Source organism: Pipistrellus hanaki (assembly GCF_964339955.1).
Source record: "Pipistrellus hanaki genome assembly, chromosome: 13".
Lineage (NCBI taxonomy): Eukaryota > Metazoa > Chordata > Mammalia > Chiroptera > Vespertilionidae > Pipistrellus > Pipistrellus hanaki.
Window position 1 is genome coordinate 51,188,728 of NC_140515.1, and position 27,576 is coordinate 51,216,303.

Consider the following 27,576-nt stretch of genomic DNA (forward strand, 5'->3'; position numbering starts at 1 on the left):
AAAAATCTCAGACAAGTATCACATTATCTCACTCATAACTGATGAACAAAATAGATCCAGAGACATATCGATAGAAGCATGGAACAGACTGTGGAATCTTAGAGGGAAAGGGAGGGGTGGGGAGGGGAGAGAAGAGATCAACCAAAGAACTTGTATGTGTACATATATGCATATCGCATGGACACAGACAATAGGGTGGTAAGGGCCTGGGGCAGAGGGTGGGGGTGGCATAGAAGAGGTCAATGAGAGAAAAAGGGGACATGTGTAATACTTTCAACAATGAAGATTTATAAAAAAATTTTTCAATATAACAGTTGACATACAATATTATATTACTTTCAGGTGTACAGCAGTGGTTAGACATTTATATAATTTATGAAGTGACCCCCTTCTGCCACCAGACAAAGCTATTAAAATATTATTGACTATATTCCCAATGCTGTACTTTACATTGGTGACTGTTTTCATGGCAATTTGTCCATCCCTTTCTCATCCATTCCCCTAACTTGACCCCCTATCTGGCACCCATCAAAATCTTCTCTGCATCTATGGGCTTGTTTCTGTCTTGTTTGCTCATTTATATTGTTTTTCAGAGACATGAAAAAAATATATCTGAATTCCCAGTGTAAGAAGCTAAATTTCAACCTTCTGGCTCACTTCAAAGATACTGTGATGAAAGTACCGTTTCCCCAGGCAACCCATCCTACCTACAAAGAGGTCCTGTTAGATGTCAGGTCGCATCGCCACTGAGGAGGGTAACCTCAGGTGCCTGAAGCAGAGAACATAGAATTCTGAGCAGGGTTAGAATTCAGCAGCATCTGGAGACAGGTTTCTAAACAACCCACCTAAGCAAGGCCTGCTGCCTTGCTGACGGCTTCTCCCTCCCCCTCAGGAAGCAGGTGGGGAGTGAGGAGCAACCGTCTGCAGCTGTGGGCAGGTCTGTGTCTCGGCTGCGAGAAAGAATGAACTTGAACCTCTGTGCCATTAGGACGCTTGCTGGGTAGGGAGATGGCTCCCATCCTCTGGGTCATACGCTTAAGGATGACTCCAGGGACACAGGTTTCTGACAATTACATGACATTGATCCAGGAGCACATTGAAGGCATCCTACACCCCGAATCGGCCTGCAGGGGAAGGCCAGGGGGAGAGAATGCATGCTAAGTTAGGCGTTGAGAAGATTAAGATGATTATCATGGCTAGAGAATCTATGAACGTTGGAACCCTGTCCTGCAAGGATTCTGAAGGAGACAGACACAGGAGGAAAAGTGGCACAATGCCGTGTCGATAGCTAAACACTGTGCCCCAAATGTGCAAACACAGGACATATCCACAGTCCCCTGCAGGTCACAATCCAGTACCCAGGACCCGTCCCCCCCAAATACCCCTGAGCCTCTTCCCTGCTGATGTGCTGGGTGCAGGGGTGGCCAAGGGTGGCTGTTTGGGGAAGGGGTGCGGATACATACTTGCAGGTGAGGCTGGGGTGTCCACATTCACACAGGGAAGTCCTTCAGGGTGCAGGATGAAGCAAAGGGGGGCGGGGGAGAAGGGATGGGGCAGAGGCCTCTTGTTGTCACACCCCATGCCCCACAAATGTGAGGGGCAGACTGTCCTTATGTGACAGCCGGCAGTGTTGGCTGCCAGTGTCCCAGAGGAACCAGACCCAGGAGCTGAGTGGAGAGAACCCTGTAACATTAGTCAGAATAACGCCTCCTGCCAGTTGCCCTGGCAACCAAGTCTCCACTGCTGGCAAAGCCCTTCCCGGCCAGCAAGATGTCAGGGTCCCCAGGGGACATGGCTGAGATGACAAATGGATGTTTCCATGTGTGGGTTCTAGGATGCCTCACGGTAGAGACTGACAGGGTCTTGGGTACCCTTGACATACACCCCCATCCTGGACTTCCAGGCAAGGCCCGGCACCAAAGTGCCTGCTGCTGGACTGGGCCTCAGGCCTGGGTCATGGATGGGAATGACTGATTCTCCGCCCACAGTCCCACGCCCACACTCTAAGGGCCGGCAGAGCTGAAGACATGGTTCTCTCCAGGCGGCTTTTTTTGTTTAATATATTTTATTGGGTTTTTTTACAGAGAGGAAGGGAGAGGGAGAGAGAGCCAGAAATACTGATGAGAAGAAAACACCAATCAGCTGCTTCCTGCACATCTCCCACTGGGGACATGCCCTTGACCGGAATCGAACTTGGGACCCTTCAGTCCACAGGCCCACGCTCTATCCACTGAGCCAAATCGGTTAGGGCTCCAGGCAGCTTTTTTAGACAGTGCTGCCACAGAAGGAGCAGCACCGTCGCGCACAGTCCCTGAACTTCTGGGACCCTGAAGCATAGGACCAGAGGACACTTTGCTTCCTTAGACCCAGCTGTTGCTCACCCAACGCAAGCAAACACCGGATCACACAACCAAGACCTGAGGTGTTCAAGCTCATGGCCACTGACTCCAGACCTCTGCGCCATGGCAGGAAGGAGCCTTCGACCGTTCATTTTCCAAAGGGGGGAACGGGCCAGTAGGCTATGCCACCAGGCGACCCACATGTCCATCGAGCTGCTTCTCCATTTCCATCTCTCCCCCACCCCAGGGTGGTGTTCACAGATCTGACTCACCCCAGGTTATTGGCTCATTAGGACTGGACAATGTTAGGGGGCAGTCCCAATAGATGGCACTGACAAAACTGCCCACGCCCTGCATGCTCAGAGCATCCAAAGGGAAAGAATTTGCACAGACAGGCCCTCGAGGGACACTGCGACCAGCTGTGAATGCCGGGCTGTGCTTCCTGTCTGTCCCTCCCTTAGTTTCAGGAAGCACAGAAGCTCTGCCCACATCCACCAGCTACCACAAAGAACCAGCCCAAGACTGCCCCCTTTACTCTCTGCGCAGAGACCGGAAATAAACAACTGGACGGCAGCATGTAAGAGAAATGATTTAACTTTATAAAAATGTGATAATACAGCAAGATTTGATTGGGGTTGTTTATCTGGCAAGTGAAGTTTATAAAAAAAACACCTGGAATAAAAATTAGAAACATAACTAATAAAAGTTAGAAACATAAACACTTTGAGGAAATAGTCATTTAGAAAGACGGCGACAACAATGAGCAGCAAAAGCAGCAGCGACAACGTGGGTGGAAGGTCGGTTCCATTGTGATGACAAAACAAGGAAGGGGCTGAGGGGAGCCTGACCTTCCACTCCAGGCCCAGCTGAGGGGCTGGGGAAGCGGAGGGCAGTGATCTGAGAGAGGCACAAAGGCCTCCAGAACGGGACCTTATTGGCGGCCGCTGGCCCAGCGGGGCGGGGGGGAGCAATGCCTCCTGCACACAGACACCTGCCCACCCCTCCTCTTGCGGGCCTCCCAGCAGCGGGCAGTGATTCACAGCCGAGTCCCTACGGATTGGCACTGTACGACTGGCCTCCTCCTCTGTCCACCTCCCTAACCTGCATCACTGCAGGCCCCTGGCCCATGCAGTGAGCTCAGTGGGAGAAAACTCACCAGAATGTCAACTTGAACTAGGATGATGACCTGCAGGGAGAGCCAAGGAAACGGCATACAAGGCTACACACAGAACACTTTTAGAGATGTCTTCCCACAGCGAGGCAGAGTGAGACCCACCTTGGCGCGGGCTGGAGGCCCCAGCATCATCCCCATCCTGGCCGCCCAAAGGACTCCGGGGGATTCTTGACTACATTCTGAGGTAGTCTAACCGTGACTGGCACAGGTAGCTGGGCATGGCAGGGAGGTGGGGAGCGGAGGGGGCAGAAAAGTTGCCACAGAGAAAAGGCTTACCTATGTGATGACACAAACTATGCTACAAGTAGGCTCAGAGATGACCGGACTCGTTTGGGGTCAGGAGAGGCCAGTGGCAGGGCCCACACAGACCCGGGCACGCATAATCCTGGTTGCAGCGTGTGGAAGGAGATGAGGGAATCCCTAGAGGGATTTCCTGGCCCAGGGAAATGGCAACTCTGAGGTGAGGGGTGTCCCTCCTACTGACTCATGCCATGATGGTTTTGAGTCAGAGAAGTCGGGGACTTGGGGGAGGAGTCCTAAGGTTCCCTTCAGTGATGGCTCCTCCCATCTGACGAGTTTTAGGGGAGCTAATACTGCTAGGCCTGAACTGGGAAAGCACTAGAGGTCCCACTCGGAGGGAGCAGTCAGACCCTAAGCCACCATGGAAGAAGGAACACTATCACAAAGCAAAGAGGTTGCTAGACTCCCCTACTCTTTTATGCCAATTGACATTTTCTCTTCTGCCCCAGCACTCAGAATTCTAAGTCAGGACGGAATGTTCTGAAGGTTTAGGCAGCAGCAGCTGTGTGGATCCTAGTATTTCCTCGGCTTTCCAAATTTCCGTGAACGCCTTCTAGGACGGAGCTCACCGAAGTCCTCAATTTCATTTTCATATTCATCTTCCTGAACAATTCCTATTTAAAAAGCAAACAAAACAAAAAAGAAGCAATGTGCAGAATGGTGATTCTCCCCCTCCCACCCCCATCCGCCCACTCCACTGCAAAACAGAACACCCTAGTAAAACCTCATATCTCTGTAACTGTTTTTAAATTAAAGGGGAAAAGGCCTCCCGCCAGGGTGACAGAAAGTGAGGATTATCTCTGAGCACAGATGCTGCTTCTCAGGATGAGCCTAAGCCAGGGAAGCCCTCGTCTCTGGAACTAAGTTCTCTTACAGGCTGGCTCCTTTGGCCTTCTTTTAGAGGCCCTTTAAATGAAATCAAACAAGACCCAAACTCAACCACAGACCAGAGTTAATACATCAGTTACCTCCATTTTGAAATAATAGCAAAAAATAATAGTCCCAGACTTTTGTTGTTGGCCTAGACATTTGTGCCAAGGGCCCTCCAGTTTCCCCCAGCTCTGGAGTCGGCAATTTCCAGTAGCGTCTGGATTAAAAGGACTCAAAGAAGGGCAGCCTGGGCCGGGCAAAATATTCAGAGCAAGAAAACTGTGGGCGGGTGGGGAGGGGGCAGCAGTTGGAATGGGCAAGAGAGAAGACTTTCCAGATCAAACAGAACTTGGCAAGATAATTCCGACTGTCGGGGGAGAAGCCTGACTCATCCGACACAGCCTTCAATGTTCTGTGGGGAGATGACTGCAAGCTGCCCCATGATTCTGTTTGTTTTCCATCCCAAGCCCAGGACAGCACTGCCACACACTAGACACACAATAATAAAAATTAACTTCTATGCAAACATGTTTACCAAGGAATGGCTTTGCAATGCTTTGAGCATCCTTGGGAGTCACTGTTCTGAGTATGAGTAGTGACCGACCAGCAGTGATAACAGCTCAAGTGGCAAAAGAGGTTTTTACAAAAAAGCAACTAACATGAACCCAGAATAACCCTCACGGTCTGGTGAAGCAGCTCATATACTGTGTGGCTAATAATCTCACTCAGCAGGGCAAGGGCCCTAGACAGAAAGTGGTCAGTACTGATGTCCTAGGCGGCCCCATGTCAGCCTGACCTGAAGGTCAGCAGAACCAAGAACCACGGGACCCAGAGCACGGTCCCAGGACAAAGGGCACCTTACCTTCCTCCTTCAGGTGCAGCTCTGTTCTCCTGAGCCACTCCCTCGCATCCTTGACTGACAGGATCAGAAAGTTGACCAGCCGAGTCATCACCTCCTTCGCTGTGGGAGCCAAAGAACAAGGCCTCTGAGTGAAGGGGCCACTCTAGGGCCGCGAACTCCCAGAACTAGAGCCAAAGCCCCCGCCTCCCCAGAGCTTGTCTCTGTGCTTGCTCCCCCCCCTACCCCCCCCCCGAGGAAAACGGCAGGCAAGGCCCCACAGCCCCCTTCTGCCACCAGCAGCATAAACTGCAATTAAATGCCAGCCTGGCACCATTCCTGTGTGTCTGTTAAACCTTAAACTGCAGCGCCTGGATTATGGAATGATTCTAAAATATGCAGTTTCACTCACTTAGTATGGAACATAACTTCCACTCCGTGTTGCCAAGAAGTAGCTAATGAGGAAGTTAGAGGCAATCGATTCAAAGGCCCATTAGCATTATTTTTTTAATCAATATTTTATTGACTTTTTACAGAGAGGAAGGGAGGATAGAGAGCCAAAAACATCCATGAGAGAGAAACATCAATCACCCACCTCCTACACAACCCCCACAAGGGATGTGCCCACAACCAAGGTACATGCCCTTGACCAGAATCGAATTTGGGACCCTTCAGTCCGCAGGCTGATGCTCTTTCCACTGAGCCAAACCGGTTTCGGCGGCCCATTAGCATTCTTATCATTAAGGGCTCACACTGGATATGGCTTAAGGACCCGCCTAAAGGGAAGAGACCAGCTACACACCTACAGATCTTAGCACAGAGTAGGAGCTCAAGAAAATGAATGAATCAGAAGCTTAAAGAGTTTCCTCAAGACTTTAAATACTTTCCCTATATTATCTCTGTAGAACTAGGCTGAAAGCCCTCTTCTTGTCTGTAAGGCCAGCGGAACCAGCCCAGCCCAAGATAATCAGGAAATTTTCATTGGGGAAAGGCTGGTCCAAACCATGGTGCTTTGTTCTAATTTAAGAACACAAAATCCTGCCGAGGCCAGTTTGGCTCGATGGATAGAACTAGCGGGTCCCAGGTCCAATTCCGGTTAAGGGCATGTGCATTGGTTGCGGGCACATCCCCAGTGGGGGGTCAATGTTTCTCTCTCATCGATGTTTCTGGCTCTCTGTCCCTCTCCCTTCCTCTTTGTAAAACATCAATAAATAAAAAAAATTAAAAATAAAAAGAACCCAAAGTCCTTACTTGTATTTCTGCAAACGGCCAAGTTTCACGACCCCGGGTCAGACCTTAACACAAAGGGCTTGATTCTGACCTGTGTTCTCAAAGCCCAGGTTCTACCACCGCCTGGGCCCCCATTCCCGAGGGCCCCTTACCACCAGCCCAGGCCTTCTGCCTGTAGAGGTCCTCCACGGCGTCCGAAACCTTCCTGATGTTCTCCTGGACCTTCCTCTGCAGCATGAGGCTGTGCTCCCTGGAGCCCAGGTGACTGCGAATCCACACGCTCTGCTCGATGTCCTGCACCACCAGCTTGCCTTCGTCGATGGCCGGGTCCACCTTCTCATGAAAAAACTCAGAGTATTTCTGGTAGGCCATTTGCTGCCGCTGGTGGCCTTCTAGGTGGATGTGATGCTCAAAAGACAGGCTATTCCTCTCCCGACCTTCCTTGTCATTCAGCTCAGCCCCGGAGAGGGCTGTCGCCTCTGAAGTCTCTCCCTCAAAGGCTTTACTGGGGCTGAAGTAGTTCTCAGGACTCCGGCTGAACTTCACCCCGCACAGGTCACACTGGGTCCTGTCCACGTCAGCTTTTTTGAAGATCCCGGTCCCAGGCTCCCTGGTCTCCTCCCTGGAGCACCCCATCGGGGCAGTCACCCTCCTCTTCCAGCTGATGCACAGCGCCACCACCAGGCACGCTCTCCTCAGCTTGCGCTGGATAGAAGCCCTCCACTGCTTCTGGGACAGGATGGTGGCCAGGAGGTGGTCTCGGTCTTCGAAGGCCAGCTCATCCGTCTCATCTTGACCAAAGTCACACTCTGGTTCAGGAAAGTAGGCCACGGGGTCCAGGCAGAGCAGGCGGTTTAGTTTGACCTCCTCGTGATAGAGGCCACGGACCCCTTTGGTGTGCCCACTGTCCCAGCGCCAGTGGCAGTCCATCAGGTACTCTTCATCGCGCTCAAAGAGCAGGTCCTGCAGCGCCTCGGCCACCGACTTCACGTCGGCCGCCATCAGCACCCGCTTCACCACCTTCCGGAGCCTCTCGGGCACCTGGTCCGGGCAGTCGGCGCTCATCAGCTGCAGCCTCTTCTCAATGTCCTGGAAGTGGCGGTGCAGGAGCGACTTGCAGGATGGCTGCAGGACCACCTCGGCATTCACCAGCATCACCAAGCACAGCACCAGGGTCCGCTCTGCCTCCCCGGAGACCACACAGTCAATGTCGCTGAAGGCATCGAGCAGGACGTTGAAGTTCACATTCTCGTAGCCGCAGAGCACCTTGACGAGGTAGGAGAGGTGGAACCGGAAATCCTGAATGGCTCTCGTCACGTCCTTCGGTTTGTAGTCTTGAATGATGGAGAACACGTCCCCCAGCTCCCTGTCCCTCTTGCTTAACAGAAACTCCCAGTAGTGCAAGAGCGCGATGTAGCTCTTGGGGAGGCACAGGATGGCGCTCTTCCGGAGGCGGGCCAGGACCACCCCGCAGTGGACGAACTGGAACTCCAGCAGGGCCACGGTGTTCCCAATGCTGGGGATGAGCGGCTCTTTGCACCTCTTGACAAGGACGTTCATGAAGCGGAAAAAGAGCCTCTTGTAGTTGTCTGGGTTCCTGTACACGTACAGCTGGTCGAGGCAATTCTCCAGCAGCCGGATGAAGCACAGGTGGGTCTTCTCGGTACTCTCTTCGTCCTTGTTGGGTGCCAGCATGCCGTACTTCCCCTCTATCCCTTTCACCCTGCTGCCTCTGCCCCGGCCCCGGTCCTCTTTCTCTGACATTAGAGCCTTCAGTTCCCTGTGGTAGTTGTCTTCCTCCTGGTGGAGCAGCTTCCCAAACTCCTCGGGGTAGCTAGAAGAGAGCAGGAAAGCATGCATGGCGCTCAGCCACAGGTCGGTAGACTCCCGGCGGCTTCTCGCCCTTTCGTTTTGAAACAGGAAGTAGATGTACTCCTTCAGGGCAAACCTGTAGGATCGGAAGGACTTGTAATTGGGTTTGAGGATCTCTTTGCATGCCATGGGGTTTTCGGACAACACTCGCTGATGGAAATGTTTAGGGAAGACTACACTCAGGAAGGATTTGCAATGGCCATACTTATCTGCAGACAGAATATAATCGATCTGTTCAAGTTCTTCAGCAAAGCTTTTAGGGAATACTTTTTTGGCTTCCAGAAGCAGCCCGTTGATTGCCACCTGGTGCATTTTGGACTGAACCAAACACTTGGCCTCACAACGCCGCAGAGGCCTGTGGTAATCTTCACAGTTTCCGTCGTCACATTTTAAACCAACAATGAACCGCAGGCAGATGCCCGGGTACGTCTTCCCAAGCAGGCTCTGTGTGATCTGGCACAGCCTGCTAAAGAGGTGTTTGTTCAGGGCCAGTTTCACTTGGTCAGTCATGATCAAGAAATGGTCTTTTGTTTTCTTCTCTTTCAAGTTTAAATCCAAGTCAAAAATTATCTTTAATATGGGTCCAGGGTCATTCTGAGCGATCTGGCAATACTTGGCATCCACTTGAGAAATACCAAAAAACTCAAAGCAGAACTTGACCATGTCCTTCTCTGCATTGTTGGTCACTCTTTTGAGGGCCCTGACCAGACTGAGGAGGACTTCCAAGCCCCCCGGAGCCAAGGCCAGAACCTTCTGAGGGTCAACCTCACAGTGGCTGGTGGCTTCGTAGAGCGCTTCCACCACGCCCGCCGAGTGGTTGAGAGTGTCGAACCTGAAGAAGGCATCCTTGAGATTCTGAAAGTCTTTCAGGATCACCCCCAGCAGGAACTGGGCCTCAGCAATGCCGAACAGCTGATTGGTTTGATAGCAGAGATCCAGGGCTTCTCTCAGAATGGCCTTGGTGTGTTCTACATCCGAGTCCCTGGCCACATTGAGGCGGGCAGCCTCCAGCAGGCACGAGGCCTGGAAGTCCTTGTCGGCGGTGAGCCTGGCGGCCTCCAAGAGGAAACCATGCTGCTTCATCAGCATGGCAGCCTCTTCTCTCCGGCCTTCCCTGTGCAGCAGGTCTGCGGCCTCTGCGAGCCGTTTCCGGGACTTCAGGAACACCAGCTGGTCGTCTACGTCCAGCTTCGAGAGGACGGCCATCATCTCCTTGATCTTATTTACACTCAGGTATTTTGCTGCTGCTTCCAAGTAAAACTGGCTGGCTGAATAGGAGAGCTTGGATACGGGGAGGGTCTTGGTCCTTAGCATTGCTTCATACCTACAGGGAAAGATGACCCAAATCATAACTCATTATCATGCAACCAACAGAAAACTTCCTCCAAAATACAGCACAGGGCAACTTAAGTAAAACTGCCACATGTAGTATATAGCCTACTTTCCCAGGAACCGAGAGGGAATTTAAAGCCCTGCTGGGCAGAAATGCAGAATAACAGATTCTACTACCACCAGGGAGGTCTCTCGGGGGGCCTCAACCACATGCTGTTTCTAGATGCCTTGTCAAGATTTAACCCCATCCATCTCCTCTTCCACTGTGGAATATCAACTACGCTAAAGGATCAGGAGGCCTCCACTGGATCATGTGTGAAACTTAAAACTGAGGGTATGTGCGCATATATATCATATACATGTTTATAAATACATGGCTGAGCATCTACCAGATCACAATGAAGCAAAAACCTAACTGCCCACTAGTGCTCTTACCTTTATCTCGCCACACACCAGGGAAACTGTCATCTCAGCAGGTAAAGGTGAGAGGACAGAACTGTCACTAAGCACAAAATGGCTGTGCATTTTATATACACACTGGTAACCTCTTCCTCAGCCCCTTCTCTTCATGACCCTGTGTCAAAGCTTATCAAGAGCATGGAGAACACAGAGTCCTGTTCTCAAGAAGCTCTTGACCCAGCACTGAGACCACCACTCAAGTGGAAGAAGAAGGGTGACATGGTCAAGCTACTGTGGAAGAACAGGGTGACATCATCCAGAGCAGGAAGCAGAGCGAGGAGAGGGAGAGAAAAAACCACCTACTTTTCCACTGCAACAGCAGCTTCTTCATAGAGCTCCTCTTGACAGTACATTTTAAGGGCTAGATCAAATTCCTGAATCTGCTCAAAGCATCTGAAAGCATCTTGGTAGCACTGGCTTCGCTTATAGAAATAGGCGGCATCTTTTATCTAAGATGGAATACAATTTTCTTCTCTGAGAATTCAGAACATAACTTTTTATCTTAAAAATAAACCACACACCTCGGATGATAAATAAATAGTCATATTTCTTGCTATTTGTTAGAATCCAGTCGGGGGTGGGGAAGGGGGAGAGAGAGAGACACTGAAACACAGGTAATGTGGAGAAAACTAATTCTTTATAGGGAGAAAAATAAATGTAAATCCCAACCTCACACCATACACAATACACAAAGCGAAGCTCCGGATGGGTTAAAGCTCTAAGTGTGAAAGCTATTGGGGGGATGTATAAAACTATCTCTTGTGACTTGAGAGGTAAAGAAGGTCTTCAGCAAAACCTGAAATACACGTTCAGAAGAGGAACTGATGGATTTGGTTACATCAAAACTGTTCAAGAATGAACACGTGAAACACAGTTAACAGAGAGAAGAAAAACACTGACATCTTTTCTTTCTTTTTCTTTTTTTATATTTTATTGATTTTTCACAGAGAGGAGGAGAGAGGGATAGAGTCAGAAACATTGATGAGAGAGAATCATCAATCAGCTGCCTCCTGCACAACCCCCACTGGGGATGTGCCCGCAACCAAGGTACATGCCCTTGACCGGAATCGAATCTGGGACCCTTCAGTCCGCAGGGCGACGCTCTATCCACTGAGCCAAACCGGTTTCAGCAACACTGACATCTTGATCAGCACTGTCCAACCGACCTTTCTGTGAAAATGAAAATGTCCCATATCTATGCTATCCAATATAGCAGCCACACACCCACCAGGTATGAATAGTGAGCAATGAAATGTGGCAGTGCAATCAAGGAGCTGATTTTTTTATTTCATTTAATTTGAATTAATTTTAATTGCCACATGTGGCTAGTGGCTACTGTACTACACTAGGCAGGTCAGAACAAAAAAAGGCTTTCCGAAGAAAACTAAGCCAAGGATATAAACTGGCAGTTCACTTTGGGGGAAACTTAATGAAGGTGATCAGCCTCACTAATAATCAGAGAAATGCAAATTAAAACCCTATGAGATCTAACCACTGGTTTGCAAAACTCAGAATATCGGTAACCACTGAATGTGGTCAAGAATGTGGAACCCATGGGCACCAAGTGGCATGACTGTTCTGGAAAGCTCTCACCTTTACTTGCTGATACTAAGTATATGCATAGCCTGGGGCCAGCAATCTCATTTTTAACACCACATCTCCCGATCTCACACAGAACTGGAGGAAACATGTGCACTACAGTACCACGTGTGGCAGCCAGGAGTTGGTGGTCACTTGGGTGTCCACCACTAGGGAAATGTGTAATTAATATCAAAGATGCCCACTGTGGAATACTAACAGTGATCAGCAACCTGACCAGACATAACACTATAACAGGAGGTGAAAAAAAAAGAGAAAAACAGATTAGATGCTATTTAGATAAGCTTAAAATATATATGCACAGAAAATACTACTACTTATTCTTCCGTTGTGCATGCACACAAGGACATGTGATAAATGCATTGGAATGGCTGCCAATAAGAAGAGAACGGGAATGGAGACTGGCTATGAAGAGAAAGGGGATGAACAAAATGAAATGCAACAAGCGGGGCCTTGTACCACGTTCATTGGTGGGCTTGCCCTGAACAGAAGAGCATTCCATTCCTCTCCCTCTCACACTCCCCCATCCAACCCCTCACTTAACCTTGTCCTCTTGGCTCTCCCAACATTTCCCAGATATAACCCCTTCCCATCACCTCCATCACCGTCGTGGCAATCCAGGCCACCTATCTCAGCCTCAGCCACTACCAGACTCTCTTGACATTTCTGCTTCTATTCTTGCTGCCTACAGATCTCTTGACAGAGCATCCAAATAATTAACTTCATGTCAGTTCTCCAATCCAAACCTTCTACTGGCTCCCCGCGACCCCTGGACAAATCCAGTCCCCTACCATGGACTCTGAGGCTCTACATGATTTGTTTCTGCCTGTCTCTTACTCATTTGACCATTTCTCCCTGGCTCACTCTGCTCCAGCCAAAAGGCTTCCTTGCTATTCTTCAACCTCGCCCACATGCTGCCACCTGCGGCTTTCCGCCTGCAGGGATCCTTAGCCTGCCATGCCCTCCAGCAGTTGTTCTCGGAGTCTCCGCTCAAGAGTCAGCTCCTGGCGCCCCGTTTAAAATACCTACCACCCTGCCTCCTCTCACCATCGCTGACATCTTATATTCCACTGGCTTATCTGTCATCTCTCCCTCACACCAGAGAGGGAAGCTCTGCAGACAGAGGCCCAGCTTTGTCGCCTGCTGCTTGCTGAGCACCCACAGTGCCTGGCACACAGCAGAGGTCCTTGGATTTGTTGAACATTTAACTTCTTAGCTCTACTCGCTGTACCTGAGGTCCAAAGAGAAAACAAAAACCAATTACATATGCCAGGCCCTCTGATAACCTCAGCTGGCTCTTAGTGAGACAAGCTCCATGAAGGGCCAAAATATACATATGATTTGAGTGTGAGCCTCCTCTGTGTCCAGAGACCTCACAGACCCAAGAGCTCTTAGGCTCATCTTCCACATCAATAAAACCTCATAACCAGTACATCTAACTGCCCTGACTCCTCGCCTCTCCATAACAGTACATCTAACCATGCTGTCTCCTTGCCTTGCCTAGACAATGCTGCTTACTCAGAAAACATTTCCCTGAGTATGAGTGAAGGCCCCAATAAGTACCAATGTGCCCCCAGCTAAAGAAAGGAGGGGATGACTCTAAGAGGCAGCTCCCTCCTAGGCCGGCTCTGCTCCATGAGGGGGTCCCCACTGCCATCCAGAACAAGGGCTTTGAGAGGTTTCCAGGGAAACCAATGTTGCTCTCTGGAGAGAGGCTGGAGGCAGGCAAGGCAAAGGAATCCCTGAAAGGAAATTTCTCACTCCCACGGGCCCTCCCAAGCATTTCTTCTGGTGGGGGAGCAGGGAGGCGATGTGGCTGGAAGATTCTGACAAAGGCTGCTGCCAACCTGGTCAATGTGAGCAAAGCTGGTAGTTTGGTGGGATGCCCCCAAGAGACCAGAAGCTGGCTGAGGGTCCGATCCTCTTCCAGGAAGGGGCCTGAGCAAAACGAAAAAGGAACCAGACTCTCCTCTGGGTGGGGCTTGAAGCTACTAGAATGTTCTGGTCAAGCCTGCAGCAGTGGAAAGGAGGGGGAGGCTATGCCTCTGGGAGCAGGCGGTCTCCACACTCTGGGGGAACTGATGTCCTGGAGGGGAGATTGTGGGCTGTGCTATGATCACCTGGGCCCCCTCCCCACCACTTTCAGAGGCAGAGCTTGGCAGGCTGGGAAGGTGAGGTGACAGATAGGAAGTGGTCTCTGGCTCAGTTATATCTGGCACTGGTAGGCAAAAAGGGGAAGCAGTAGGTGTAGGCCTGTAGTTGTCACCGCGTGGAGTCCAAGTGGTGGCATTAGAGGTTGGAGGGTGATGGCATTAGAGACTAAAGGACAGGAAGAGTTTGGAAACTATTCTAGTTCCTGAAATCTTAGCAACCAGAACATCCAGCCACACTGAAATTCCTATTCCATCCCCATCTCCCACATTCTAAGTCACAAACCATAATAAACACAGGGCAGGGAAGGCAGCATGGGAGCCACACTTCAAACTTCCCAGCAGGTCCCACCTCCACCCCACCCAATGCTCGGGTACTCTGAGGATCCAGGAGTTACCATGTTTCACATACAGACATGGAAACCCACCTCCCTCCTAGAGCAACATGGTAACCCACCAAGGCAAATGTGACAGCCACAGCTGGACGCTGTAGAGCACTGCTTTTCGGATAACCAGTGGTGAAGGACTCGATGGTTTTACACATCCAATCCACCAATGCTGATTTATTAAAACAAATTGCATAATTTCCATCAGGGTGATTTACAGTCAATAATGTTGTCATGCATATTTGAAAGGTGCTAAGAGAGTAAATCCTAAAAGTTCTCATCACAAGAAAAAAAGTCATTATGTTGTGTGGTGATGATATCAAACTTATGGTGGTAGTTATCTCACAACATACACATACACTGAGTGGCCAGATTATTATGATCTCTGAACACATAATAATCTGGCCACAAATATATATATATCCCAGTGCATGAATTCGTGCATGGGTGGGGTCCAGCCAGCCTGTTCAGGGGGATGGAACATGGGCGGTTGGCTGGCCTGCCTGCTGGTCAAACTTCTGGTTGAGGGGACAATTTGCATATTAGCCTTTTATTATATAGGATATACACTGAGTGGCCAGATTATTATGTGTTCAGAGATAATAATCTGGCCACTCAGTGTATATCAAATCACTATGCTGTATACCTAAAACTAATACAATGTCATATTCTATTCTAACTCAATAAAAAAAAATGTTTGCTAAGAAAATTATCACCAGTTGGGTGCACAGCAATGCTAAATTGCTCTAAAAAATGTCTGATTGCTTACTTTCATCTTCTGTGCCAATCTTGTTGCAGAAAAGCCATAGTTTGTGGCCTTGGGCAGCCTGCTGCCCACTGTGAGTCACCATGCCCTAGGCTAGCAGTCTGCCTAGCAGAACTCTCTGCAATAATGGAAATGTTCTGTAACAGCGAGCACTTGAAATGTGGCTAGTGAGGCTAAGGAATTGGTTAATTTTATCACACTCTAATTAACTTAAACTTTAAATTAAATAGCCACATGAGGCTAGTGGCTGCCAGAATGGTCTGTGCAGATCTAGAGCAATTACAGGGAACACAGAACAACAGCCATGCAAATGCCAAGCCATTCACCCAGGCAGACGCCAGACTGTGAACACAGAGAAAGAGAAAAGGAATATTCCAAAGCCCGTCTTCTCTTTGATTTGAACATATGGCCTCCCTGTGGTTAATATCAGGTCTCAAACATTCCCACAGACATGAACACACATACACATGCGCGCGCGCGCGAGCGCATCCTTGAAGGCCTCTGAACATTTGTGCAAATGGAGAAAGAAAGCCTTCTCTAGAGTGGACAGGGCCAACTTCTCCCTCTTCAGAAGACTGGAGCCTCTTCCTGACCCAAGAGAGGCAGACACTTCCTCCATTCCCATCTGCTCACAGGGAGCCCAGTTTTCCCAGGAGCAGCCGTGGGCCAGACTGTACCTTCCCCAGCTTCTCGCACAGCAGAGCGGAGAGCTGGAACTCCTTGGCGTAGCTCAGACACTTAAGGGACAGCTTTGGCTCTTTGCATTCCAAATAGGTCTTAGCCAGTTCCAAGTACTCCATCTGCTTTTCCCTGTGAGGGAGAAACAAAACAGAGTTTCCGTGGGACACTGACCTAACACCAATGGATTTACCGCTGAGCTCACCAGAGCAAGCCTGAAAGGACGAGACTCTTACTTGGGGCTGACTTTCTTGGATTTCATGTTCAGGGCGGTGTGGTGGGCCAGGGCCAGTTTCTCCTTCTCAAACGCGCCTCCTTTTTGGTAACACTTGGCTGCAACCTGGAAGAGGCGAGAGGTTTTGATTCCCCACAAGGGAATGGAGGTGACCAGCAGAACCCGAGTGTCTGAGCTGACAAAACGTGAGTCTCACCCAGCCCAAACTGAGAGGGAGAGGAAGGTGCCGGTGAGCTAAAGAAAACGGCCTTCAAGGATCAAGTCCAATAGTGTTACTGGCTAATTTCACATTCAAAGGTTCCTTCTCGAAGTACCCGCAGCCATGGAAAGGGTACACAGTGCATATTTTTACAGGCCACCATAATAACACCTTGTGTTAATCGTCCTTCTCTTGTACAGAGTAGCAACCTCAGGTAAGAGACACAGAGTAATTGGTCCAAAGGCACAGAGTGGCTTTTCTGGGCTCAACACAGATCCTCCCCAGTTGGTAACTCAAACAGCTAACTGGTGGTGTTGGCAGAATAGCCTCAGTGCACCTACTGGGGATAGTAATGGGGATAGAGCCAATACACAACATATCCCAGAAGATAACGGACCAGACCCTTGGGACATGCAGATCTGTGTAAACCAAACCGAAGGTGGGCAGACAAGTGTCATAGAGGAGTCAGTCTGCACCCCAATCCCTGCCAGCGGAAAGCTGCTGTTCTCCAACAGGAATGCTGACGCCATGTCTGCAAGCCCACGCTAGAGGGGTAGAAAGTTCACATTCTGCCAAACAGGTCGAGATTGGGTCTCAGTGGGCAAGGGAAGGGTTAAGTGGCACTTGCTGACAAAATGGACAGGATGGCATCTCTTCTGCTCAAGCTATTTGCTGCAGTTCCCCCAGCCCCATGGGCTTCTTTGATTCCTGTGACCTGTGCCATGCCCCTTCCCACCACAGGGCCTTTGCACATACTGTTCCCCTGATTGAGATGTCCTTCCATCCCCTCTCTGCCTGGTTAACTTCATTCATCCCATAGGTCTCAGCTCAACACTCCCTTACTCGAAGCAGCTTTCCCTGTCCAGGACAGGTCGTTCTGGGCAGCTGGTCTCTCATCTCTAACATCTGCAACAGCTGGGACAATGCACTCTCTGCTTGCCTGCCTCACTCATCATCATATCCCCACAACCTAAAGTCAATGTTGGCCCCCAGCTTAAAAGGAATCTATTGACTTAGTGAATCTCAAGCAGTAGTTATCATTTATACAGGGTGGTTTTGGAACATTCACTGACAGGCAGCCAGAAATTCAATAAACCACCTGAGTCCTGAAGTCCTCTAAGTCTAAATAAAGTTGGAGAAGGCTTTTTATAACATTTTCATCTGTGCTGGCTCCCCTAAAAAGACTTCTGCAGCTAAAGACTACGTATTTACGAAAATACGCCCAACAGTGCAAATTCTGTTTTCTCACCCCTTGGGATTCAAAGGTGACCACAGTCCTTCATTCCTCCCTGTATCTGTCCCTGCCCTTCTACCAAATAACCCTGCACCTTCTCCCATTAAAAAGGCTGCCCACGTCCCCGCCCTTCTGATCTCAGCTGTGACTTGCTTGGCCAGCAGGACACAGGGAAGCAACACTGGAGCAATCCAGGCCAGGCCTCAGGAGGACTGAGTGTGTCTGCTGCCTTCTTTGAACCCTGCTCAGGCATCACGTGAACCAGTCCAGGCTGGCCTGCTGGAGGCTGAAGGGCATGTGATTCAGGAACCCATCACCCCATCACCCGAGCCAAGAGCCAGAAGCAACCTGCTTGCCACCTGGCAGCGGAGTCCAGACACGTGAGGCCCCCAGCTGACACCAGAACTACTCAGCTAGACTCAGCTTTGCAAACCCACAGAGCTGGGGGCTGCCTACGTGACTTGTTTTAAGCCACTTAAATTTTGGGGTGTTTGTGATGCAGAAAAAGGTGAATCCTACATATGACTTACTTGCTGTAGACTTAAAACCACTTTCTCTGCCATAGGAGACAAAATTCTCCTAAGAATTTGGGGAAAGAAAACTCTTGGAATTCCTTCTCCAGGCATGTCAGATGGAAGACACCTCCAACAGTGACTCCCAGTAAGTTCTGACTTGTATTTTCATTGCACTCATCAGTTCCCAGTACCTCCACTCGGGTCCAATGCTAAGAAATTCCAATGAAAAGAAAGATCATTAAAGCGGCAGGACAAGCTCTTGAGAGAAATCACCGTCTTGGAGCATTTCTTCGGGATTAGCGAGAGAAACTGCAGGCACTTTTCCGGGAACGTGTGAGGAGCCAGACCAAAGCCTAGTGTGAGCGTGGAGGCGTGAGAAGGAAAAGTCATGCTCTGACCCAGGCTCTGCTCAGGTTTCTCTCAGGAAGCACTGCCTGCACCTGCAAGCACAGGGCACTCCAGGTGCCTGCGGGAGCCAGATCTTCGGGAAATGTGTCTTTCCGTGTGACCATGCCTGTGGTGGCCGACCCTGTTGTCAGTTATCCACACCCACTCCTACCTTTCTTGCCTGATGACAGAACCTGCCTCCCATGAAAGGCTAGATGGGGTAGCCCCCTGAGACTCCCACAGAGCCAGGCATGGGCACGTGACTGAGTAGTAACCAATGAGATGTAAGGAAAAGTCCACTGGGGACTTTGTGATAAAAAAAAGAGACCCAGGAGAAAAAAGTGCCTGCCCTGCCTTCCTGCTTGGGATGCTGCTGAGATGGCTGGCACTGCCACAGCCATCATGTGACCATGAGGGGGACATCTCAGACCAGCCGAAGGTGACACAGGAGGAGATGGAATGAGACTGGGCCCGTGTGAACTTGTTTGAGCTGAGGTGTCTGTGACCTGCAGGTGAAAATGTCATTGACACTGCATCACAGCAAACACGCATTCAATGGTGCCCCACCCGAGACCACGTGATCTGGAGGGATAATGACTGTGGAAAAAGGATGGGCTCTTTAAGCTGGTTCAGTATTTCGAGAGGATTGCCAGTGATAACATTTCTTGGAAGAACACTGCTCAGGTTCACTAAGATGTCCTGTGGCTAGAAATTAGTCAGCTCAGTCTAGTGAAGAAGCTTAATCTATGCCCATCAGACTCAAATGGGCAGTAAAGTCTATGTCTGATCAACTTGGAAAAAAAAAAAAAAGAGGACTAATCCATTACTGTTAAAATGTCTTTTGATTGCCCTGGCTGGGTGGTTGAGTTGTTTGGAGCTCAGTTGGTCCTATCCACCAAAAGGTTCCAGTTCAATCAATGTTTGTCTCTCACACCAATGTTTCTCTCAAGCTCGCTCTCTCTTCCTTCTTTCTCTAAAATCAACACACATCTTCTCAGGTGAGGATAAAAAGTTGTCACATATTTGCAGGAAAGCTTTAAAGTGTAGAACATAGGAGGGAAAGAAAATAACTAGGGGGTGGGGATTGGTAAGGTATGTACACATATAATAACTTAATTTAAAAAAATGAGAAAGAAAGTAACTAGCAGTGTTCCTTGGTGGTGCAAAAACCTTCCATTTTTGTATCAGCACATGCTAGCCCTTGGCCAAAATGAAGGACTGTCACAGATCCACTAGGGAAGGACCATGACAGGGAACTTCCCTCATCCAGGGGTGACTTGATGTCGCAGGAAGTGGCACAAGCACCATTGCCCTCACCCCGTCCTGGTGGGAAACATGACGGTGAGAGACCTTCCAGTGAGGCTAGATGAGGCCACCAGTCACCAAGACTTCCCCAGCCTCCTGGCCCAGCCCCTTACCTTCCAGCACTGGTGTTTGGCATAGTAATCCCCTTGTGCGATCCACTCTTTAGCGGTTGAGGTCTTCACAAACATGCTATCATCAAAGTCTAAAATGAAAAAGAAAAGTAAATTTGCTTCTTCGGGCATTTGTTCACTTAAACCTGTTTTTAGGGGATGGATTTTGTCCTCCCCGTTACAGACCCCTGAAAATTTAAATGTTGAAGTCCTAACCTAGTACTTCAGAATGTGACTATATCTGGAAATTGGGCCTCCATGAGGCTGTTCTGGTGGGCCTGGAACCAATCCGACTGGTGTCTTTGTAAGAAAAGGAGACGGACGCTAGGGGCTCGCACAGAGGAAAGGCCACTTGAAGCCAGAAAGAGGCCTCAGGAGAAGCCAAATCTGCTGAAAGCTTGAATTGGGACTTCTACCCTCGGGAACTGTGAGAAAATGAGTTTCTGTTGTATAAACCACCTAGTCTGTGATATTTTATTATGGCATCGCTAGTAAAAGAATACATCTGTGTGTCTTTCTAGCATTCATTTAAAGATATATCATAGCTTACCAGGCCAAGTTGTTATGGGTTTCTTAAGGAGGGTATGGTGGTGAGAAAAGGTATTTTTTGGTTTTTGAACTTGGTTGGCTCTACCTTCCTTTTCTATGACTATGGATTAGAAGACAGGTAGCAATTCTAATTTCTCCTTGAAAATCTAAAGCCATGTACCTCTTAGCAAATTCACATATTGAGACTTTAGCAAGGAACAAGGTGATGGGATTTCAGTGTTTCCAAATGTGCAGACTTCGCACTCGTAGTGAGCAATATGACACTCCCTTGGTGAGCATAGACTGTTACAACCACCCGCTGTCAGACCCACCTGTTAGCCTCACTAGCCTGCTGGTGACAGTATCGCACCCTCACCCTCCACCCCCTGAGCGACACTAGTTGTGGGCAGCCTTCTGCAGGTCTGAGCCACAGCTTCATCAAGCACATGATGACAGTGACTACCAGGACAACACAGACAGCCGAATCTGAGCTGAAGGGGTCAGAGACACCCAGGGCAACGGATGTCAACTGGGGACGCAGGCAGTCATGCCAGCTTTGTTTAGAAGTTGCAAAACCATGCTGTAAGCCTTGCAGCCTGACCCCTTCCCTGCAGGTTTTCTGCTGTCCCTACAGCACTGTGTGCAAAGATGGCTTCGCAGCATCTTGTTCTGACTCAGTGTGCACCACCAGCCCTGGTGACATTTAACCTCACAGCCAAGCGCTGCAATTTCTCTGCAGAAGGCCAGTTATCGCCTCTGCACCATGTAGAAGAAACCCAAATCACAGCCACTACACTCATCCTCAGCTCCCTGGCACAGTGGGAACAGATGTTATTGAAGACTTGACCATGTGCTATTTATAACATAATTTAGGACTGTACTTTTCTTGTATTCTTTCTTTCTTTTTTTCTTTCTTTCTTTCTTTTGATTAATCCTTTATTTCCATTGATTTTTTTTCCATTGATTCTTTCTGTTTTTCATTATTCTTAATGCTACCAAGATATAATAAATTGTAATCCTTTTTCATTTTGAATTTTTAAATTTGTAAAATGCCTATCTTGATGATCTCTTATAATGGGATGCCTGAACAGATTTTGACAATAAACAGCGTGCAGGAAAGATTAAGGACACCTGCTGAAACTGGTTTGGCTCAGTGGTAGAGCATCGGTCTGCGAACTGAAGGGTCCCGGGTTCGATTCCGGTCAGGGGCATGTACGTTGGTTGCGGGCACATCCCCGGTGGGGGGTGTGCAGGAGGCAGCTGGTCGGTGTTTCTCTCTCATCGACGTTTCTAGCTCTCTCTCTCTCTCCCTTCCTCTCTGTAAAAAAATCAATTAAAATATATTAAAAAAAAAAAAAAAAAGAAAAAGATTAAGGACACCCACAGTTGGCCAACCCATTCATTTTCCTATCAGTTGAGGGAGAAAAAGTTGTCATGGGGCTACACAGGTGGAGAACACTAATGAGATGCTAGGTTAACCCAAGCCTTTGACTCTTCCCACTACACCCCAACAGTCAGGGCCCACGAATAGAACGTCTAATCCTGGTTCCCAGCTGAGCCATTGGCTGTAACCAGAAATAGCCTCCATACAACTGGTTGAAACATGCTCAGGAAGCCAGCGAACACCTCTGTCCAGCACTTGGCCCTGTCCTTGGAGAAATTAACTAAGACCTGGACGAGCCAACTCAACCGCTAACCCACAAGAAAGACCATTATTTTCTCCTTTATGCAGGGCTGATTATTTCCCCCGAGTTACCCTATTAGGAGACCTTCAATCCATTTTTTAATTAACTAGTCTTTGTAGGTTATGAAAATGTTAAAAAATAAAAATTAAAAAAATAATAAAATAAAAAAAACACACCACCACTGCAAGCAGCGTGGAAGGACATAAAGTTGAGAAGAGGTGCCCACATCCCCATACCCACCAGTCCTCATGGAACCATAGGAGCCACTGTGAATGGTTTCACACTGGAGGATACATCGGTCGTTTTTAGCTTCTGATTACAAACATGGCTATGATGAGCACTCTTGTTCATGTATCTTGGACATTTTATACAAGAATATTATAGGATAGATTCCTAGAGTGGGATTACTGGGTCAGAAGCTATGCTAATCTTTATTTTTATAGATATTGCCAATCAGCTATCCAAAAGCCCATAGCAATTTGTATTCTCCCAACAGAGCCTATCTCCTCTAACCCTTAACCATGGTCCTCACTAATGAAGGACAAATAAAATATCTTCCCTAAAAGAGTTAACCCTCCCAATCCCATTACAACACACTGTCCAGCACACCTTACCAGTAAATGAATAGAGAAATCTCAAAATCTATGCCCTTTACACCTGACGGTAAGAATAAGTGGGAGTAAAACACTTCCTATCCCACAGACAGAATATGTTAATGAGATCTTACCTTTATTTTCATCTGTCTTCACCACTTGGACAAAATTTCTTCGAATGAAATATTTGAAAGCAGGAGCCCGCTTCTCCGGGTTTTCATCGAAGATCCAGAGGTTGGCGCGAGCCCGGGTGATGGCTGTGTACAGCTGCTTCAGCTCTCCATTGAGGAGCTAAAGGTGGGATGAGGACAGAGACCATGACCTTGTGTCTAGAGCTACAAGGTGACACACTTCAGTTGGCTTACTCTGATTCTAGAGAAATACAGGAAGTAAATTATAGAGAAGTCCAGCAAGGCCATGAAGAATGAGGAGCTCACTGTGGCCTCAGCACTGATCAGCACTGCTCCATGAGTTCAGCACCTCCCTTGAATATGCAGTAGTTTCATCTCTCAAAATAAATTATAGATTCATAGGAAGTTACAAAGATAGTACAGAGAGCCCTACCGGTGTGGTTCAGTGGTTGAGCGTCAACCTATGAACCAGGAGGTCATGCTTCACTTCCCAGCCAGGGCACATGCCCAGATTGCAGGCTCAATCCTCGGTAGGGGGCATGCAAGAGGCAGCCCATCAATGATTCTCATCATTGATGTTTCTCTCTCTCTCTCTCTCTCTCACTCCCTCTTCCTTCCTCTCTGAAATCAGTAAAATTGTCTTAAGAAAAAGATAGTACAGAGAGGTCCCATATACCAGTACCTCCCATTCTGTTTACCCCAATGGTTATATCTTACACAATGACTGTAACTTATTTTTTTAAATTAAACCAGTCCTACACTTCTATTATAACCATCGCAAGTACTCAATTACCCATGACCAACCCCGTGACTAAGCACTGTAACTGTAAGGCGATTATGACTTGGACCAGGAATGGCCTACTTGATTAAATAGTGCATCTTTCAAGACAACAACAGATTATTGGCTACCTAGAAGTTTGCAAAGCTTAGGGGATTTAACTTCTATTTCTACAGAGTCTTCAAGGCATTTACAGAAATAACCTGATAACTGCTGTTTTGTTTGCTTTATACTTAGAGACATAAAACTAAGATTGTACTTTAGGAGAAAGTAGTATTTGGTTTTGCTGGTTCAATTTTCAGTGTTGTCGCCCTCACTTTGTTAAGTTCCCCATTACCCCTCAGTGGAGAATTCCATGGGACTTTTCGGCTTTGCCTCAATGATGTAGCTGAGATGTGAAGGGCAAGGAAAGCCGGGCCCCTTAACAGTCAAGGCTGCTGAACAACAGCCTCCACTAACTAGGATTCTGGAATTCACTTCTGAGTTCCCATCAGCAACATCAAAATTTCTGACCAGTTCCTGTCGAGAACAGAAGGTACAACCAGCCGAGACCGGTTTGGCTCAATGGACAGAGCGTCGGCTTGGGGACTGAAGGGACCCGGGTTCGATTCCGGTCAAGGGCATGTGCCTTGGTTGCAGGCGCATCCCCAGTGGGGGGTGTGCAAGAGGCGGCTGTTCGATGACTCTCATCGATGTTTCTGGCTCTCTCTCTCTCCCTTCCTCTCTATACAAAATCAATAAAATATATTAAAAAAAAAAAAAGAAGGTACAACCACCCCTCCACCTTTTCACAGTGCCCATCAGGCCCAGATCTGCTGGGACCAGCAAGTTTTCGGACACGGTATCCCTGCAACTCTCTCGCCTGCCTCCACTCCCCGGGACTGATATCCGGGAAGAGCCAAAAGCAAGCGTCCATCTTCAATCTCATCTTCTTGTCCCAGCCTTGGTCTCTGGCTCCCTGTCAAATACCCATGTGGACAAATGGCAGAAAATCACCTTGTACATCTCTGGATTCACCATGAGAGAGCGACCCTGAGAGGAGCTGGGTTTGTCCAGGGGCACGTCAATCAGCGGCCCACTTGCCTCCCTGGAGTCAGGTGACGAAGGTGTAAACGAGGAAATGATCTTCCATTCCCTGTAGGCCTGAACAACAAGGACAGATTAAAGACCAATGGAATATGCTTTCCAACTCTACACACAGCCTCCCCGAGCCTCCTGGAGAATTGAGCGCCCCTTTTCCTGGCCTGGAGGCCAGACCATCGGCCCCAGCTGGGAGGAGGGGGCCATCCTATGGCCTCCAAATGATGGGATGGGTTTCAGGTTGAGCAGGCGGGGGGCAGGGAAGCTTCCAGGAAATCTCCCCGAGATGTGGACAGGACAGCTGGGAAGCCAGGCACTTGTGCCCACTTCCAGAGAAATGCCAAGGGCCCAAGAAGTTCTTGCTGGAAGAATTTCGACAGGCAGCATGGAGAAAGGAGCCCAGTGACCTCGCCTCTTTTCACTACATGTTTAAAAGATGCTACTTAGGTCAACTGCTAAAATACACGAGGCAGCATTTTCTAAGTTAATCACTGAAGATGGAAGAATATTCCAGAGCTGTGGGGTACATGGTTCAAGGTAAACTCTGAGCTCAGACAGAACAAATTCATATCTCAGTCCTTTCACTTACTAGCTACATGATCTTGGACAAACTGTTTGTCTCTTCTGGATCTCATTCTCCTGCTCTATAAAATGAGAATGCTAGAACTACCTAAGTTTGTTGGGGAGGTGGGGGAGAACAGATCATTAATGTTGAGTATCTAATATATGGCTGATAAAGAGTTCAATATTTTAGCCAGTTTTCCCCATTATGTAAACTCAAACCTTTCTGACTCTGTGTAGACTATTAGTGGGCAATTTTTTTCTCTCTAAAAGGTCAGATAATAAATATTTTTAGCTTTCTGAGCCCTATGGTCTCTCTTGCTACTATTCAACTCTGCTACTACAGTACCAAAGCAGCCACGGTCAATATGTAAATTAATGGGCATGGTGTTTTCCAATAAAATATATTTTTTAAACTAAAATTGAATTTAATATAATTTTCATGTGCCACATAATGTTACTTTTCTTTGTTTTTCTTACCATTTTAAATTTGTAAACCATTCTAGCCCATAGGCCATTCGAAAATGTCAGTGGGCTGTATTTGGGCCCTAGGGTCATGGTTTGCAGACACTGTGTGGCTAAAGAACACAGCACATGCAGTATTTAGATGCCAGAATTCCTATAGAATTTCATATTTCATACTGTGACTTGTGAGAGTAGCTTGTGTACTCTCCTAGACTTTGCTTTTCTATTCCTAAAGTGGTGCTTCTTGCCACCTGCATATCTCTTCAAGGTAAAATGGAGTGGATGCCGCTCATTGCCTCTTGTCAGTTACTTCATGACTTAAACTATACAAACTTCAGGTTAAGTGCTTTAAACACTGTCTCTTAAATAAGAATGGTTATGCTAGTAACCAATTATGGAATTAATCACCATGTTCTGAAAAAAGATCTGAGTCATGTAATCATTTAAGTAGCTGGAAGTTACAAAAACATCTCGGGGCATATTATGACTGTCCTCTCTGTAAAGCTGTTTACACAACCGAATTGTCTGCCAAGGAAATCAGGCAAAAGACATAGTATATGATTGACATTTGGGAGGCCCTCCCAGCAGACAGCATGAGGTGAAGACTGGCTGGCCTTGGGAGGGCTGGTGAAGCTCAGTGTATTTTAGAACCGCTGAATGGGAAGAAAATCCGCTCACATTGCACCTGACAACTGTTTCCATGAATAAAACACATCCGACTTTCAAGATAAAGCCTTTTAGGAGTGAGTCTATGCATTTGTGCACAAAGACACAGGACCACAGGCCTGCAGCACTTCTGGCAATAAAGCAAGAAGCCTTTAAATTTCCCAGCTTCTACTAGGATTCATCATTGCGAAGGAACTGTGCTCTTTCTACTGCAAGCCTACCATTCCATTGTGGGATCTGCAACCCACAAAGCTTGTGGTTATTAAAGTCTTCCTGTCCTATTTGCACATGAGTGGGAAGGAAAGGACTCCGCACTGGGGCAGAATATAAATGGCAGGCATCCTTTTAAGTCCCCACAGGAGGAGAATTTCAGGGTGACTGGGAGAATGACTGCTCCTCCTCAAACTGAGGCAAAATCCTACAGAAGAAGGACTTGGTATAACATTCCCTGGTTCCTTCCCCGTCTCTGGAGATGGCCCTGATGACCTGTGATTGAACAGGCAACAGTAAATCCTCTAGAGAGAAGACTCACAAACCAGGGCAGTAAGAACCCCCTCATACATGCACGCACACACACGCACACATGTGCGCACATGCATGCTCACCCAAGTGGCAGATTCTGCAAAGGGAGTGCTTGCCAGAAACATAAGCCAGGATGGGTGGAAGAAGAGGCCAGGGATGGAGAGGAATCCTCCACAGTCCCCCATCTCAAAGAGAAATTAGTATTCAACAGCCTTCTGCCAGTCACCCCGAAAGAAACCCCAATTGAGCAGGTGACTGGGGATTTATGTGATCCCTGTCTTTCCTCTGCTTTGATTAAAGCATTTCCTCTCATGTGCCGATGCATTTTGGGGTCTTGAGGTTGTCAGTGACAAAGGGTGTGCTCTATACTGGGAATGCAGAATTACATCGCCTGCTACCTTGGGAAACACATCACAGGTCTTTCTAGAAGTCTTGCTGTGCACAGAGGAGGAAGTGGATGTTACCAAAAGATTCTACTTGTGATTGTTTTAATTTCGTGCAACTCACTGAGCCACTGGTGGGAGCATAGGGTCAAGGTATCGTTAGGCCTTTGTCATTTCCAGGATCAAAGTGAGACAATCGCTGGGTT

At 48.3% G+C, this 27,576-nt stretch overlaps 1 protein-coding gene across 2 annotated transcripts in view; it reads right to left on the reverse strand.

Moving 5' to 3' along the window:
- Window positions 1-2,917: 2,917 nt before the first annotated feature.
- The window catches only part of TRANK1 (tetratricopeptide repeat and ankyrin repeat containing 1), a 75,470-nt gene continuing 50,811 nt past the window's right edge, over window positions 2,918-27,576 (reverse strand). For both annotated transcript variants that reach the window (XM_084902235.1, XM_084902236.1), the window contains 9 exons: window positions 24,690-24,836; window positions 22,919-23,075; window positions 19,982-20,070; window positions 16,230-16,333; window positions 15,993-16,125; window positions 10,718-10,863; window positions 6,904-9,947; window positions 5,546-5,644; window positions 2,918-4,427 (listed from right to left, as the gene is read on the reverse strand). In XM_084902235.1, the coding sequence (XP_084758361.1) occupies window positions 4,327-4,427; window positions 5,546-5,644; window positions 6,904-9,947; window positions 10,718-10,863; window positions 15,993-16,125; window positions 16,230-16,333; window positions 19,982-20,070; window positions 22,919-23,075; window positions 24,690-24,836 (4,020 nt within the window). In that variant the 3' untranslated portion in view covers window positions 2,918-4,326. The remainder of the gene's footprint in view (window positions 4,428-5,545; window positions 5,645-6,903; window positions 9,948-10,717; window positions 10,864-15,992; window positions 16,126-16,229; window positions 16,334-19,981; window positions 20,071-22,918; window positions 23,076-24,689; window positions 24,837-27,576) is intronic.